This window comes from Maniola jurtina, chromosome 19, assembly GCF_905333055.1.
Source record: "Maniola jurtina chromosome 19, ilManJurt1.1, whole genome shotgun sequence".
Taxonomy (NCBI): Eukaryota; Metazoa; Arthropoda; class Insecta; order Lepidoptera; family Nymphalidae; genus Maniola; species Maniola jurtina.
Window position 1 is genome coordinate 7,823,267 of NC_060047.1, and position 17,729 is coordinate 7,840,995.

At 37.5% G+C, this 17,729-nt stretch overlaps 1 protein-coding gene across 6 annotated transcripts in view; it reads left to right on the forward strand.

Annotated features, from left to right (window-relative positions):
• The window catches only part of LOC123875157 (ETS-like protein pointed), a 199,542-nt gene that overhangs the window by 178,807 nt on the left and 3,006 nt on the right, over positions 1 to 17,729 (forward strand). For 5 of the 6 annotated variants that reach the window (XM_045920839.1, XM_045920842.1, XM_045920841.1 and 2 more), the window contains 4 exons: positions 14,712 to 14,972; positions 16,140 to 16,298; positions 16,713 to 16,831; positions 17,354 to 17,511. In XM_045920839.1, coding sequence (XP_045776795.1) covers positions 14,712 to 14,972; positions 16,140 to 16,298; positions 16,713 to 16,831; positions 17,354 to 17,511 — 697 coding nt within the window. The remainder of the gene's footprint in view (positions 1 to 14,711; positions 14,973 to 16,139; positions 16,299 to 16,712; positions 16,832 to 17,353; positions 17,512 to 17,729) is intronic. The other variant, XM_045920840.1, reaches the window with a different exon arrangement.

The window sequence follows — 17,729 nt, forward strand, 5'->3', positions numbered from 1 at the left end:
GATTGCCAGATTAATTCACTTTAAAATTAATAGGTATTTGAATTTTGGGTGGGAGTTTTTTCTTGTAATGTCAATATTCGAAATCGATATTTTTATTTCAATAAAAAACGTAGAGCTCCAAGCAGAATATCAGTGCATATACCTACAGTACCCTTGTAACAATACAATGCTTAATAATGAACGTCACTATCAATCAGGCCAGACTGACTCAGTCGTCTAGACTACATAGTTGTTAGTACATATCACGATGTACCTAAGGTAGGTACACATACCGACCCGCTTTGTAGAGACCTCGTGTGACACAAAAATAAAACTTTTGTTCGTTCAGTGAATAAAATGGATTAACCACACTTTGCATCAAGCTAAGATTAAGGACTGGTCTCCGCTGCGCTTGACCAATCCCTAATCTAAGCTTGTACAAGTAACAAAAGTGTAAAAAGTTCGTTTAGTCAATTTATTATGAAATTTCTATATCCGCAACACCTGTGAAAACTGGTGTAGTGATCGCAAAACAAGGAGTCCAATCTGAAGTTGCATCATGGCGATATTTGCGCAGATCATGATATACTAAGGATTAAATACACAATCCCGGCTGAGAACTGATTTGTACAATGCACACTGTACTATACCTCGTGTTCAGATTGGACTGCTTGTTATAGTTAATTTTTATTCTATATGTAACTCGTAAATGACGACCATGCACTAAAGGTTAAAATTGAGGCCGTGCGAATTACAGCCGTTAAAAATGTACAACGCGTATCGCACGATGAATATTCATACGGCATGAGATATAATCGTTGTAAACAGTAAACTAGTATCGATGGCTCACAAGTCAAACAGCAGTAACGAATAATAACGGTACAGGTCGCTCACCTTTCAGTAATAGGTTCCATCCTTTTACAGCCCGTCGCAAATCTTATTCGATAATCAAGTTCGTAATGTGCGTGATCGTAATGTCGAATACGAATAGATATTAGGTACTTCGTAATCTACAGTCGTTACCTATCGATGCAACGGAGCCGAACACAACACCGTATTCGGTGAAGAGTGGATCACTGACACCATAAATATTATTTTTTACAGTGAAACCTATTAGATTTTTAATAATAATGTTTCGTGAACATGCAAGACGAGAATATTATATTTGAACTGGTTCAATCCGTCCTCGAGGTTTTCGAATAAAACCAATCATTAATCTTTGTTTTTGAATTAGGATCTAGGATTAAAAATATTTAGACTATTAAATTAGATTAAAATTTCAATCACTTTACACCTATTGGAGAAACCCTAATTTTTTTATTGAATTAATTTTATCCTTAGAATAACTTGATAAAGCGAAGTCTAGCTCTAATACCAATAATATTTAATGTTAATTAAGGTCTTTTTTCAGTCCAATGCACTCCCGCATAATATGACGGTCCACATGGCCATACTCATTAAATGTACGAAATACGGCTTATAAGTTGTAAGGTATGAGACAATCGAGTATTATCATTAGTGAGGGCCGGGCGTTAGAAACACCTGTCTAACGCAGCTGTTCAGGTGACCTGCGAATAACAAATGACTTTGACCCTGACGTTGTAAGTACCTACATTTATTAGCGATGGTGAACAATAAATGCAGAGAATTCTAGTCGTAACGCTTACATCAATGTAAAATAGTGTTAATATACACCTTTATTTTTACCTAATTAAGTACCATAAAAAATCTGTATATAGGTACCTACCTAAGTTATTAACAAAACTCCAACACTGACTGACGATTAATTCACAACTTAAATCGGTGGTGACGATTAATTCAAAACTTAACCGCGTGAAAAAACTTTCGCTTCGATTCGCTGCCAATGTGAATCCACCTCGAGGGAATAAAATAAGGGAGAATAAATTATAAATATAACAGTTTATTTCAATAATTTTTATGATATTCTGAAACACTACAAGACTTACAAGCTACAATGTCTACGAGAAGCTCGACAAAAAAATTACGAATATCCGTCATACAAAGTTCATATGCTTATGACCCTCAGCTGATGCTTGAAACGAATTACGCAGCACCCGGAAATCGTAACACCATGCACTACGTCACAGTGACGTCACGCGTTCATTCATACAACATGGCCACTTCCGGCGCTGCGCCCGCGCCGTCTTGAAAATCGCCTTCCGCTGCAACGCCCATTAATAGACGCTTTTTCTTAGAACTAAATAGAAACTAGATTTGAAAATGTCTTTCGCTGATTGACACATATTTATACCTATTGCGTAATATACGCTGTTAATAGAGCTTCGTAGAAACGTATCTGAGGAGTTACAAATAATATTTCTATTACTTATCCATCCTGATTCCTGACATAACATTATTCGTAGGTAGACTTTTGAGATATTGTGATTTGTTCTGCCATATCATTTATTTAACTATGGTAGGTACTTAATCTTAATAATCTGGAATCTCAGGCAGGCCTGAACTTAAACTTTCCTTCTTATCCAACGACTACAGCTATGTAGTGTATGACTAATGCATACCTACTAGACGGATCAGTGTGAAAAAAAATTGCGGGCTTCTATTTGTTTTTGCTTACAACTTGATGTCTACTACTACTACTACTAATTGTGATATATTGATTAACGAACACGATTTTAAAAAGTTTCTATTTAATTATTGTCCTTGAGGATTTTTTCTATGTAATATTATTTACATGGTATTTTATTATGTAATATTATTTATTGCTCGAACTGCGAATTGCTGATTCTGAATGAAATATTTAACTTATTTAAACTTGGCTTTTATAATAACTTTTTGCTTGGATTTTTTGGCGTAAATGGTTGTGTGCACAGGTAGATTCCTCCTCCATCAATGGTTGTGTGTATCGAGTGAAGAATTGCAATGCTCCCTTAAAATGTCTATAGTAAAATTAAAAAATAAGTCATCGATAATGTTAATCAAAGGGTTTATTTAACTTTGTAGACAGTGTCGCCGCGTAGACGTCACGTACTCGTCCGCCCATTGATACGTCCGCTCCGTTTCCTTCCGAAGCGCCCGCCGACGCGCGCCGCAATATCCTGTCATCCACTTCATATCCAAACGATAGAATAGCCCCACTTGCCTTACCTTCCTCTTACGATTACTCTACTTTAATCTACTTTTGCAATACCCAAAAATTTGTATTGTCTACCAAAAAAGTTTTTATTTATTTAACTTATTCTGCCGTTGAAATTGGTAACAGATTTTCCAATTGGACAACTGGAAGTAGCCGAAGTTTTGCAGACACTGTGGTTTGGATAGTCATCAATGGATGATTTTATTGCTACTACCTACCAAATGAGGAGATGGTGGGAGGTAGACAAATCGTAACCCAGAATTTATTAATACATATTAAAACAACTTAAGATTAACCTAGCTGTTGCACGTGACTTCTGTCGCGTAGAATTCACGAGGTTTTATTTTCTTCTATTTTCCATGTTTTTCTGCTATAGGTAAGTTTACCTACATCCTTCACCATTCAAGTGATCAATCCAATCAAGACCGAGAAAAAGCAACCTAATTATAGTCTGAATACCCTTTCATTGTAATATTATTAGTAAATTATCTAAGTAGATTCTTTACGTTACTTAGGTATGGGTACTGAGTATCGTAACAATATAATGCTTAATTAAAATGAGAGATTATACTTACTGATATAATGTTGAACCTACGAGTAGGTATGTGGGACTCCTGTTTGAACTAGGCAAAACCGGTGGTGCAACTTGCAAGTCAACGTGCAATAGGTACCTGCCATGCCTCTCTGTAATTAGTACCTACAGAAAGTCCTACTCACATACCTACGGATAACGTTTTAAGTATGTATAAGAACTAATTGGGTAGTAGGCAAGGATCTTTTGGTATTCGTGAGCTATTTTAGCGACTTTTGAGAATATCGATTTTTTAACGGTTTTTAATCGCTTGAAAGGCGCTTACAACTGATTAAAAGTTAATAAAATTTACTATTTTTGGATTAAAATCAAGTATAATGACCGATTACCAAAACTGACGTACCACCCACCATTTTTTATCCGCGATCTAAACTTTGCAACATTCTTTTTAAGCTGGTACATATAGTAAGTCACCTATAATTAAAGTCCCATAAAATATCGATTAAAAAACAAATCACAACAACTCAAACTAAGCCTAATAATAATCTTTTAAAAAGTAAGTAAAATATGCTGCATGACTGTATCGTTTTTTAAATTCTTGCTGGTAGGTACCTACCTAAAGGTCAAAAGAAAGCAAATTAATGAAAAGCTTTTTAAAAGTAAGTAAAATATTCTGCTTGATTTTTTAAATATGAAAATTCATGCTTACTTTTAAAGAATTATGTTATACAGTCTTAATTTTGGCCGTTTAAAAGCCTCTTATAACCGATTAAAGTTATAACAATGAGTTTAATGGCTTCCCGTATGTCGGCCATGGGTATGACATGCCGGTCAGTGTTTACAGTGTAACAGGTCGCGCCCCCCATATGCGTTTTTGTAACGACCGCCGACACGTGCGCAGGTGGTCGCGCACCTGCCAGCCCGCCGCCAACTAATGCTCTCAGGCCGGCCATAGACCTTATAAACTGTAGATATTGTACTTTATGATTGAGGTTCTGATGATGATCTCAAAGATGTCTGAAGTCTGGTAATCCGCACTTGGCCTACGTGGTAGTCTATGGCCAAACCTTCTCATTCAGAGAGGAGACCCGTACTCGGTAGTAAGTCGGCAATGATTGATCATGATGATGATGAATATAATAATAGAGCCATAATAGCCTAGGGTTAAGATGTCCCAGTGGTGGATCTGTTGAGGCGCCCGCTGGTGGAGTAATGAGGTGTTGGCGGTCTCTTGTGCTCCGTCATCAGTGGTGGGATGAAACTTCGTGAGGTTTTATTCGGTAGGAGTTCGACATAACCTCTGTGCTCCCCCGTGGCCGGTGGTATCCATGACGGATTTTCCTCACGAGAAAAAAATGCTAAGACGTCCACCTCTTATTCATTTTTGTTGCTGCGTGATTGAAGGACGAAGGCGATAAAAAAAGCTAAGCACAAGTCTTTCAGCTTTTATAAAGTAACGCAGGTCTGACCCTCGCTGGCTTCCTCTCTAATATTCACGCGGATGAATTCGCGGGCATCACCTAGTTGGATAAAACTTTCCAAGATATTTGAGGTGGTTAGCATAAACGTCTTCATGAAACCAAATTTTATATTTCTTATGTCATATCGCACACCGATTTATTAATCGTGGTCTAGGTAAAATAATAAATAATTCGTGGAAGACATATTGTAAAGTATTTGGCAAACAAAATACATGAATCTACTGCACTAAGTACGAAATATATCGTGGTATGAAATATTAAATGCGCCCACTCTAGTATTTGACGTGGTCTGTGATTTATAGTCTAGACTCTAGACAATGTAATAGCTTAGCAAATGCCGAGTTCCGTCGAGCTTTTATTAAACTACGATTGGATTTCTTGGATTTGTGGCTTCAATCTTCTTCGATCTAGTATTTTCTTGGTTGGTAATTAACTGGCTTTTGTTTTTTTATTGGAACACCTAATAATTCAAACTTCTTTCTAGTGCTGTATTTAAACAGAAGTTAAGTATTTAACTAGCTTTTGCCCAAGACTTTGTTCACGGTACATATTATGTATTTATGGCCTGTGTTACTTCGGGATAAAATAGCTTTTCAATGGTTTATTAAAATCGGTTCAGTAGCTTCAAAGTTTATTGATTACAAAATGATTACGCACAAACAAACAAAGCTTTCCTCTTTATAATATTAGGTTTAATAATTAGGACAATTTTTCGAAAGAGTCGAAAGTTTCATCTGAGAGCTTTTTGCTCTTACCAATAGATTGGCGGTTCCGGGTTCGATATACTTTTAGCTCACAGACACAACATAGTATAATAGTATTTTCTAGTTTTAAGATTAATTAATATTCAAGTTTAATTGTATTTTTATTTTAATTCTTGTTTTTTTGTTTTTGTGTGTGAGTCTGTATATGAGCTGAATAAACCTTTATTTATTTATTTATTTATTTATATACGAGTCCCGATTATCAATTTTGATTTTTTTAAGTCCTCTAGATTGACAATAGGTAAGTTTTTTAACAACATTAACAAATGTTTATAAGTTTAAAGTGATACTGTGAAATGGTAATACTTAATTTAAAAAAAAGATATGCGGTTGAGTTTGTTATCAATTGGCTTCTTCTCAGACCCTCACCTTCTTAGCTTAGTAGGTAAAACTAAGATTGAGTAGTATTATGATCATTACATTACCTAATTATTAGGTATCTTACAAGTTCAACAATTGGCAATCAAAATAGGTAGGTACCTACCTATTTTTGAATTGAAGTTTTAATGTTGACTACATTTAGGCTAAGTCTGGTCTAGTGGGAGGTGGGAGGATTCGGTCGTAGCGTAGCGAGGCTCTACCGGCAAAGCCGTGCCACCAAGTGACAAGTTCGGAATGATGCCGTGTAGAAACCGAATAAGGATATTATTATTATAACTGCCAGACTCTTTCCAAGTTAACCCGCTTGCACCTTCACTTTCCACCAGGTGAAATCGCAGTCGCAAAAAAATACGTTATCATAGGTCAAACGCAAACCTTCGATAAAAAAAAAACAAATAAGAAAACATACGAGTACATACAAATGTCCCCAAAGAAATTTATCGATCGAGCTTTATCGACGCGTTGTTTTTATTGTGTTAAATCCGAATTAACATCTGCCGGGACATTCTGTTTATTAATACGACCTAACAAAATATATTATAGTTTTACCGGATATTGTTGTATCCTCATATATTTCATTATATAATTCATTTCTTGATATTTTTTATCCATTTTACATACTTCAGTGTTTCTATTCATTGAAAATATTAATGTTATAACTTAGTAGATCTACTTATTTATTTATTGAGGTTAGGTAGGTATAACTTATAACATTTGGATACTCTATTTTTTTCGCAACTTCGTCCGCGTTCACCCGTTAGATTTTCTCAAAATACAATATTCTTAGTGATTCCCTATGCCTATGGTATGTACCTATGCCTGAGCTGTATGTATGTTGATATATCAGTCAAACAGTTTTACTTTTTAAATGTTTTCATATACTTATTTAAATTTCTCTCATCCATTTGGATAGGTGAGGTTTATTTGGGTGCATAGTAATTTCCCATCATAAGTAAGTATGCGTGTAACATCTCAGTGCTGAGAGAATAATAGGTAAGTACTTACATCGAGGAAACGTATATAAAAATCAGTTTTTATATAAAATAATATACTTTCAGCAGTGTTTATAAAAATGTGTTTAATTATACCGGCGTGCCATACTTTTTATCGCTCATAAATATTGGATCTGGTATTAGTTAATTTCGCGTGGCCACGTCCAGGAAAACCGATTGAGACTCTTTATTTTTAAACCAAGTTGAAGTCATACGTCGTTATAAAATTTAATATCGTAAACAGTTCAAGACACGCGTTCGAACTTTTGAATTATTATAATGGATACTAACGCATTGATAGGTAGGTATAGCTCAGTGGTTTGCACACCTTGAATACTTGCCTTCTTAATATCCTACTTATACTTACCTCAACTAATAGGTACCTACTTAGTATGTCGATGTGATGGCGTAAATACCAGTAGATACCTACGTATACTTCGTACACTCTTTGTGCCTGTTTGTCAATATTTTATCCCCAAGATCATTATGGCAACTAGGTAATTTAGTATTTTTTTAATTATTTGGTCTACATAGGTACCTAGGTACTTTCCTATATCATTTTTTCCAGTACAAGGTGCTCGGAGCAATTCTTTCTTTTTATTAGGAAATTGTTAATAATTTTGAAGTAAATAAATGGTAATTCATTACCATTAATTCACATCTTTCTACCTACTTAGGCACAATTTGATGATAGAGGCCGTCCACGTGACAAAGCGGGCGTAGCTGGACATTAATATATTTAACACTTCCTGCCGAACCATGCTCCAATTTATATTTGATTTAAAATCCATGCGCTGACAGCAATTTCCTTCGATTTTTTATGTAGAGATGTCACTTTCCCACGTTTATTTTTCATATTTTACTTATTAATATTTTCACGCAATTCCTTATGCAATGGGCTTGTCAGTCGACAAATTATTTATTATTTTTTAAATCTACTTGCACCTGTTTCGAAAATACTTATAACTTGCAATTATACCTATTACCTATAATGCTAGCTGATACCCGTGACTTCTTTCGCGTGGATATAGGTTTTTTTAAATTCGCTCTATCTTTGATTTTCTGGGATAAAAATGGCCTAAGAATGCGTTAATCCAGGGTAGGCATAATCTATCTCCATTCCCAGTCAAAGTCCGTACAGTAGTTTTTGCGTGAAAGAGTAACAAACAACTTATACAAACTTTTGCCTTTTCGCCACTCACATTTTCTAGTTCTGTTGGGAAAATAAGTATTTTCTTTGAGAATTGTTATCACGAAGTAAAAAGAAAATCTATACCTAATTACGTGATCCATTACTATTTATCAGACTTAATTTTTGTGTTCAATGACGAAAGACCCTACTAGACCAGACCAATATTATAGAGCTAAAAATCATAAAAGCTTTTCATATAAGTAAAACAAAAATACTTACGAGTGACCGTTTTAGAGCTTTCGACTTTAGCTAGCTGTTAGTTGGTAAGTAAGTCACCAATTAAACGCCTTTGAAAACTGGGATAAAAATCTATTCAAACGTTGGTATGTAGTTAATTTATTGAAGTAACCAATTAAAAAACAAAAATATTGCGTTAATTAACGAAACGAAACGTCAAAACAGCACGGCATTCGGATGACACGGGGCTGTCAACGGGCGCTCACCTGCGGCCGCCATTGCTTCTAAATTTAAAAAATCATATTTCAACTTCCGCTCCCGAATTGGAATTGGCGCGGCGAGCTCGTTCGTGGAGAATTCTAATATAGTTTACTTATATTGAAAACAATAACAATATTTAGGTTATTAATGGCAATTATATTCAGCTTCACTAAAATTAAAATCGATGTTTGTTTTACGCAGGATTAGGTATTTAATTTAATTACCTACCTACTAGGTATTGATGCCTGAATGTGGTGATAGCCCCTAGTGGTTCAGACTATTCGAGGGGTCGTGTGATCTATCTCGGGCACCTCTAACTTTTCAGAGTTAAGTAGGTAGGTATGGGTAGGTATACTATGGGCGTAATTACTTACCTACCTACTTAGCGTGGTAAAAAAATACTTATACCTACTTACTTAAAACTTTTCATTCTGAGAGGAGGCCCATTCTCAGTAGTGGGCCGGCGATGAGTTGTGATGATGATGATAACTTACCTTGCCTATCTAATAAAATACGAAATGATGTCCCACATCGATTCAAAATAATATTATACTTACTTTAAGAGTTACACTGCTCTTTTTAATAAAATATGATACACTCCGAAACTGTCATTAAGGCACCATATGGCCGTTAGCGCGTGCGCATCCTAAAAAAAGAATGTCACAAGAACATTTTCGCGGAGCTCAAATTTCGTAAGAAAAAAAAGAAAAAAAAAGTTTTAATGAGTCGCCTTGCAGCTGCCGAAGCCACTAAAGTTTCATTTGCATACCTAAGTGTCAGACGTCAAATCAGTAATCAGTAATGCATCATCATCATCGTTAACGTCCACTGCTGGACATAGTACTAGGTCAGTTTTAGGGATATCCACACGCCACAGTCTTGTGTCCCCTGAATACACCGGGTTCCTGCGACTCAGTTGATGTCTGCCCAGTGCCCACCAAGTGGGTGGGTCTTCCAACGCTGCGCTTTTCGCAGCTGTTTGCTACCACTTTAGGACCCAACGTCTATCGGGTTTTCCCGGTCACACGAGAAAATACTTTGTTGTTTGTTATTTTTGGTCAATTTATCTATGATAATTAAGTTGCATGACACGGGCCTGCCCGCGAAATACAAGTTTAATTTGGTTTTTCGCAATTGTAAACTAATACGACAAAGTAGGCTAGGAACTCACCTACTTATTGATAGGTAGGTATGTCAGCGTTATATTAAGTAGGTAGGTACCTAATTAAGTTTGTGCTAAGTAGGTATAACCTAACTTAGTAACTTATCATTTGCATCTAAGTAGGACCTATGCGGCAGAATGTAGATATTTTGGAGTAAAGTGTTTTTTTTTTTGGGGCATGTTGTGCCTCGGAACAACTTACTTAGGTACACCACTGCATAGAAACTAGAAATGAAGTGTTAGTCATTATATTGCTGCATTTGGACTTATACTCTGTTTCGTCACACATTCTGAGCAACCTTATTTTTAGGTTATTCAGGTTATAAAAATTCCCACGTTTTTGGGGGTAACTTAAAAAGTTATTTTTGCAGTTAACCACATTTTAGATATAGGACGCGGGCGGCATAGACTATCGATTATAAAGTAAAGATCTCTTTGATCGCGTCGCGTTGCCAACGTTCCGCGCCAATGGTCCGCACGGCGAGGCAGCGGGCGACCTTTCGACCCAGCGCGAGGCGTGGCCGCGCTCCATTGGTCCCGCCCCGCGCCTCCTCTGCACTACACGCCTCCTCTCGCACACCGAATTTGTCTCGCACATTTATCTTGTTCACTTCCAATCAATTGTATCGTGGAATCAATAAGCTCGCTGCGACCTTGGCGTTATAGAAGCATCGGAAAATTCTTATTACGTCTATCTCTTCGCTGAAAACTTCGTGCTGCCTTAATTTTTCTTTTTTATGCTTAGATACGTTCTCACACCGAATAGGTATGTCTCGCACATTCATCCACTTGTTCACTTCCAATCAATTGTATCGTGGAATCAATAAGCTCGCTGCGATCTTGGCGTTTGTATACCTACATATTATATCGGATTCGGAAAATTCTTATTGCGTCTAAGTATCTGTTCACTGAAAGACACGAGTAGTGACTGAAATCTCTACTTATAGAGATACCCAGTGTTTTACGTTGTCGTGTTTGCTTCCAATCATTTGTAGCGTGGAATCAATATCCTCGGAGGATCGGAAAATTTTTATTGCATGCATTTACTTACATATCTCTTCACTCTTCTTCTTCTCTTACTTACTTTAAGTAAGTAGGTAAGTAGCACCTACTTACTTAGATAAGTACTTATTTTTTTAATAAGTTCTAAAACCCAGTCAGTTTCACATTCATTTGATTAGGCAATTAGGTACTTAGGTAAGTACCTACTTAGGTACTTACCTACGTACTTTCCTACTTAAGTATCTCGAGTTTGTTCATTCGAATTTGTTTCAAGGTTCTAAAATATTAGGTATGTCCTCTGTCTCACTACACACAACTTAAACCACAAACAGCGAACAATGTTTAAAGAGGTCATTCCCTCGGGAGCTTTTTACTTAATTCCGGCGTTTTGTACAATTTATAGCGACAGCAGTGACGACTGAAGGGAATTGTAATGAGCCCCACAATGACTTCGTTAAAATACTTCTATTTGTCCGTACGACACCGAACGGTGATTTGTTTTCGCGCCTTTGTTCTTTTCATGGCCATTATTCTTATTGTGACGTTTAAAAAATTAATTGCTTGATTTTCGTTTTTGTGAGTGTTTTTTGGGTGGGTGCTTGTCTATTTTGTGGGACGTTTAAACAAATCGTTAAAGAAGATAGGTAGATCTACTACTTATCTAGAAATATTTCTTAATAGCTAGAATCTATTTTGCAATTTGGCTCGAAACGAAATAGGTACTTTCCTATTGCATCTGTGCTTTTTCTATGCCTATCCACTATCCACACCAAAACTCTACACTGACATTAGAGGTCAGCTCAATTTCGTATGCTCATTATGCGTGGTATGGTCTACCATTTTTTTCTCGTTACTGTGAACCGTACGATTAGTTTACTCAACTCAATGTATTATAAGCACTAAGCGTAGTACCTTTAAGAGCTAGATTGGTTTGCACGTCTCGTTGTATCTCGACACCGGTCACCGGTCAGCGGTCACGCATCTCTACCTATAGGTAGTTATAGGTACTGTTTATGCTTTGTTAAAATATATTGCGTGCTTTATATTCTAAAGCATACCTATTTGTGTCCCACTAGGGGCAACAACCTCCTTTTTACTTATGTTTATTGCCTAATGGTGTTAATTTTTTTTAATTATGTAAGCTTACTAATTTTTAGGGTTCCCTACCTCAAAAGGGAAAACAGAACCCTTATAGGATCACTTTGTTGCCTGTGTGTCCGTTTGTCCGTCCGTCCGTCCGTCGTGTCGCATACCTATTAAGAGGACTTACGTTACTACACTCAAACAGAAAGAGCTTTTTATACGTCTCACGAGGACATTCGATTTCTAGAGTGTGCAAAAACATCTTTGTCTTTTTAATCCGGTTATCTACGTCATCCTCTAAGAGAGATGATGCTAGTTGCTAGGTACTTACTACTTACCGAGGTAACAAAACTCCTCCACGTATCGTAAGTAAGAAGCATGACTTTATACAGAACAGAATCTCCTAATATCTAATGACAAAATAATATCGATGATCGATGTAAGAACGAAAATCTGCAGTTCGTTCTTCCAAAGTAATGAATACATTTTAAGTAAGTACCTACTTATCGAACATTGGAAATTAGCTTATTTATAATAATATTATTATTATTGGGAATTATTGTAAATTGGGAAAATTAAGAAGAAAGTAGGGTCCATTGAAAATTGGTGAAAAGTTGAGATTTGAAACAATGGCGATGTAGCAACGCACATGCGATGGATGGTGAGGCCCGGCAGCGCGGGGGGGGGGCGCGCAGTCCGCACGCGCAGAACAAAGGGCGCGCCGTGAACCGCGACCGACGCGCCTCGCTGACCGCGCCGTGTGTCTGCGCACGCCTGCTACCATACGCGTCCTGATTTTTTAGGACCTTTGTTTGCTTTTAAAACCTTCTTTTTTCATTTTAATTGCTCAATTCTTGTATTGCCGTCTGTTTCTACAATTCTATTCAATTTAGGTATTTTATACCATCGATGTTTTTATAACCAAACATGTTCAATTTGTTTAGAAACCAAACATGAACATGTTTGGTTTCTAAAACCAAACATGTTCAATTTAATAAAAATCTGCCCGCCTTATTAGACATACATTATAATGACATTAATTTAGAATCAGTGAACGTAATCAAGTTTTTAGGAATATACGTGGATACAAATCTAACATGGAATGAACAGATCGGTAAGGTTGCTGGAAAGGTCAATAAGTTTTGTTTTGTCCTGCGACGGCTAAGGAATATAGTAGATATGAAAACCGCTGTACAAGTATACCATGCGTACGTGGCCTCTAGTCTTAGATATGGTTTGATGTTCTGGGGTAATGGGAGTTACATAAATAGAGCATTCATTGCCCAAAAGAAATGCGTCCGAGCAATGTGTGGTGCCGCACCAATAGATAGCTGCAAACCACTTTTCAAAAAACTTAATTTGTTGACTCTGCCATGTTTATATTTATTTGATATTTGTGTCTTTATTAAGAAGCATAATGATCTTTTTACTAAAGCGTATAATGTTCGCTCTTATCCTACGAGGAATCCTAATAGGTTGGTTTTGAATTGTGTCCCTAGAACGGCAATGTATACAAAAAAATTCACTGGAATGTGCATTAAAGTTTTCAATAAATTGCCAAATCACATCAAATCATTACCTCTGGGACCATTTAAAAGAAAATTGCATGAATGGCTCAGTGCGAAAACATTCTACACTGTAAATGAATTCTTTGAATACAAAGAATGAAAAAAATTATAATTTTAAAACATCTTAGTTATTTGACATTATATTTATTGATTTGACTTGATGTGATTCTACTTGTCCGGAATTAGGTCTCTCTTATATTATTACCTGAAGAAATACATCTATATTTCTATATTTCAATTTTTTGACTTGTAACATTGTGACATATATTTATTTTATAATTGTGACTCCACGAGTACCTACCTACTAATGTTTAATTTTCTTTGAATATGACTGTAAGTTCTTTTGCTAATTTATATATTGAATTGTTAAATTTTCTATTGATTAAAAATGATATTTTATGTACTCATTGAAAATGTATTGAAAATGTATATAAAGATAGTTAATTTTGCACGCCATGTCATGGCAGATTGTGATACGTACCTACTTAAAATTTATGTAACATCTTTTTTACTTACAATCTTGCAATAAAGGAATTGAATTGAATTGAATATACACATAATATTATGCAAGTTGGTCATATTATTATACCTTCCCTACCTAGATGAGATAGGGTCGAAGTTGATACCTACAGAGGCCTACTTTTTAACATAGGCGCTTCTTTGTTTCGTCCGACTCACTTATTTTCTGACACAAGTGCTACTGATAGCACAGAACCGATATATGCCTCCTATAGATTAGTAACTCAATGTCTAGGTATTATTATAGGCCAATATTAGCGAAACAGTGGCCCTAAATCAAGTAGGCAGGAAAGTACCTGTAGGGGACAGAATGAAATATTGTCAAATAAACTTTTACTTGTGAATCTACCACTGGTTCGAAATGCTACAGCAAGAAATTCTACAGTTCTACAGTAAACATAGAGTTAGATCTAATAGGTACTTTAAGGTCTCCTGCGCACCAATGACCCCTTTACCTTTAAGAATTAGAACCTATACCTCAACAACCTTATCTTAATTTTCAGGGGGCTACACAACAGGCGGTCCCCGCGAAACCAACACATACTACACCGAAGCGAGCGGCGGCGCCGCGGCCCCGGCGCATGCGCCCGCACCCGCCGCGGCCTCGCCCCTCGACGAGTACTACCAGCCCGAGTACCCGCCGCCCGCGCCCGCGCAGCCCTACCTCGACGACTACTACCACCACGCGCACGCGCACGCGCAGCCGCTGCTCACGCACGAGCACAAGTACCAGCCGCACACCTACACCAAGCCTTACCCGAGAAGTGAGTAGCTTTGGAGTTTATACTTACCTACCTCGACAGCAACAGTACCACGCAGCAGCTGCTCACGCATGAGCATAAGAACCTTACCCGAGAAGTATCTTTTGAGTTTAGCTAAGTACATAATATTTCGCAAGTAAGTCTGCCAATCCGCACTTGGTCAGCGTGGCAGACAATAGCCAAAACCCTTCATTCTGAGAGAAGACCCATACTCAGTAGTGGGCCAGCGATAGGTTAATCATGATGATGGTGATGACATAATATTCAACAAATGAAATAAATAACATTCTCTTCTGCCTAACTCTCGATATCTCGACGACGATCAACAGTAGGATCTCACGCTCAAAAAGAACATCTGCACACCCAAAACCTTGTCCGAGAAGTACCTAAGTCTCAGTACCTCGACTACTACCACCACCATGCGAAAGCGCTGCTCATAACCCATCTACCCATAAACACCGGCAACCGCCCATAAATACCTATCACCTTTAGAGATCATCCTGCAAATAAGTGTACCTACCTGCCTAGTCCCTGATCACTATTCACTTTATTATTTACTACCCATGCTTTCCATGCATAGCTCCTTGATGATGATTATTATCAACCATTCCGTGTCCTTGAATGACAATTATTATGGAACAGAAGTTGGAATTTGCTATAAAAAGGAAAACAAGTTTTGAGATTTCAATCAGTTTTTCCGAGCGCGTCATAAAATGTTTCATCTGCAATTTTCACACTTTAATGAACAATCAAGCAACACTGCCTTGAACATGAATAAATACATAATAACGTGCTATGTAAGAGATGCCTTTGTTGTAGTTTATCGCACTGAAATCTTTTTCTAATAAACCTTGGCCACTTAACTTTTTTGCATACCTATATTATAATTAACTGTAACATACCTACCAGGCGTATCTACATAAACATACCTAACCATTTGTATTTGCACCTCTCCTTTTAAAGGCAAGATATTCACTCTTAAATAGGTAGGTATTTACTTATCCTATTTAGTAGGTAATAGTCAAAACTACCTACTTTTATAACTGTAAAAATGGTCTAAAATACTATTGAGGGTGGTCAAAATTATTTTTGACTGAAATAAGAAGGTATTGGTTAATGATGCAATCCTGGATAATGGATGGGTAATGATACCTGTATGTATTGTTGCAGCGGCGGGCGGGAGATACGGCGCAGGCGGAGAAGTATACGGCGAGGCTTACGCGACAGAGTACGGCGGCTGCGCGGAGTGGAGCGAGTGGCCGGGCGAGCAGCACGCGCTGCTGCCGCAAGACAAGCTGCCCTACCCCACCTCCGGGCCCTGTTTCACTGGTACGCTATCTACGTCGACTTGCTTCGAAGGAACTCGTCTTAAGAAATCGATGGACTACTCTAAACCAAGCTAGGGTTTCTTTTTATACCTCTGTCTGTCAGTCTGATGCCCTATCTGCAAAATCTAGAAGTTAAGTTAAATATAAAATATAGTAGGTAGGTAGGTAGGTAGGTAGGTACCTACTATATAAATGTAAACAGAAAATTATAGATCCTTTTATCACTGCACAGACATGGTTAGGTATAATAAATTTTGAAAATATTCTGAATATGCCTTTCCTTGAAAAACAAAAGCAAAAAAAATATTTTCCTATAATTGCTTCTCATTTATGCCTTTGAACTTTTTAAATCGTTCAAACTGAGGTGGTAACAATGTCCCGTACATCGTAAAGCAAGTGTGTACCATCTGCACAGGCTCAGGACCCATCCAGCTGTGGCAGTTCCTGCTGGAGCTGCTCACGGACAAGAGCTGCCAGGGGTTCATCTCGTGGACCGGCGACGGCTGGGAGTTCAAGCTCACTGACCCGGATGAGGTAACACACACTTACTATTTATTTCTCATAGATTTTTTTCTCTAAGACCTTCTGTCTTCCTGGTATTTTGACCAGGGTTTTGTAACCTATTTTAGACATTACTATTTTAAGGATTCCGTACCACAAAAGGAAAAAAGGAACTCTTACAGGATTACTTGGGTATCCCTCTGTTTGTGTATCTATCTGTCAAGGTCCTTTTTCTCAGGAACACGCGGATGCATCAAGTTGAAATTAATATGAAATGTCTACAATCTCTTGGAACTGTTAAAAAATCATACTTATAGTTATAAGTATGATTTTTCGTATCGTATTTGTCGTATCTTTTGATTGCGGTGAGTTCACCGCAATCAAAAGATACGACAGTTTACTCTGCATATTTTGACACTCGCATTGGGAGTCAAAACCTATAGGGTAGGGACTTCCCGTTGACCTAGAATCATGAAAGGCCAGAAGACCATGATATTGTAATTATATCACATTAAGATTTGCGACTAATTAATTTTTTAATGGTGTTGTCCACAGGTGGCTAGACGCTGGGGCATCCGCAAGAACAAGCCCAAGATGAACTATGAGAAGCTGTCGCGCGGCCTGCGCTACTACTACGACAAGAACATCATCCACAAGACGGCCGGCAAGCGCTACGTCTACCGCTTCGTCTGCGACCTACAGAGCTTGCTTGGGTAAGTAGGTATCAGCCGGTCGCATGTTGTCACAAATTGTCTGTCAGAACCTCACGCGCGCCGTACAACATTCGCTCATTATTACATACATTTTGAACTACGCAGACTCAGTTTCCCGGATCGAATGTCTGCTTCTGAATATACTCGCAGAGTGAGTCTGGTTTTGGATGAATCTTACCGAATACGTAGTGGCGCGTACACTGACTATAGAATAAGTT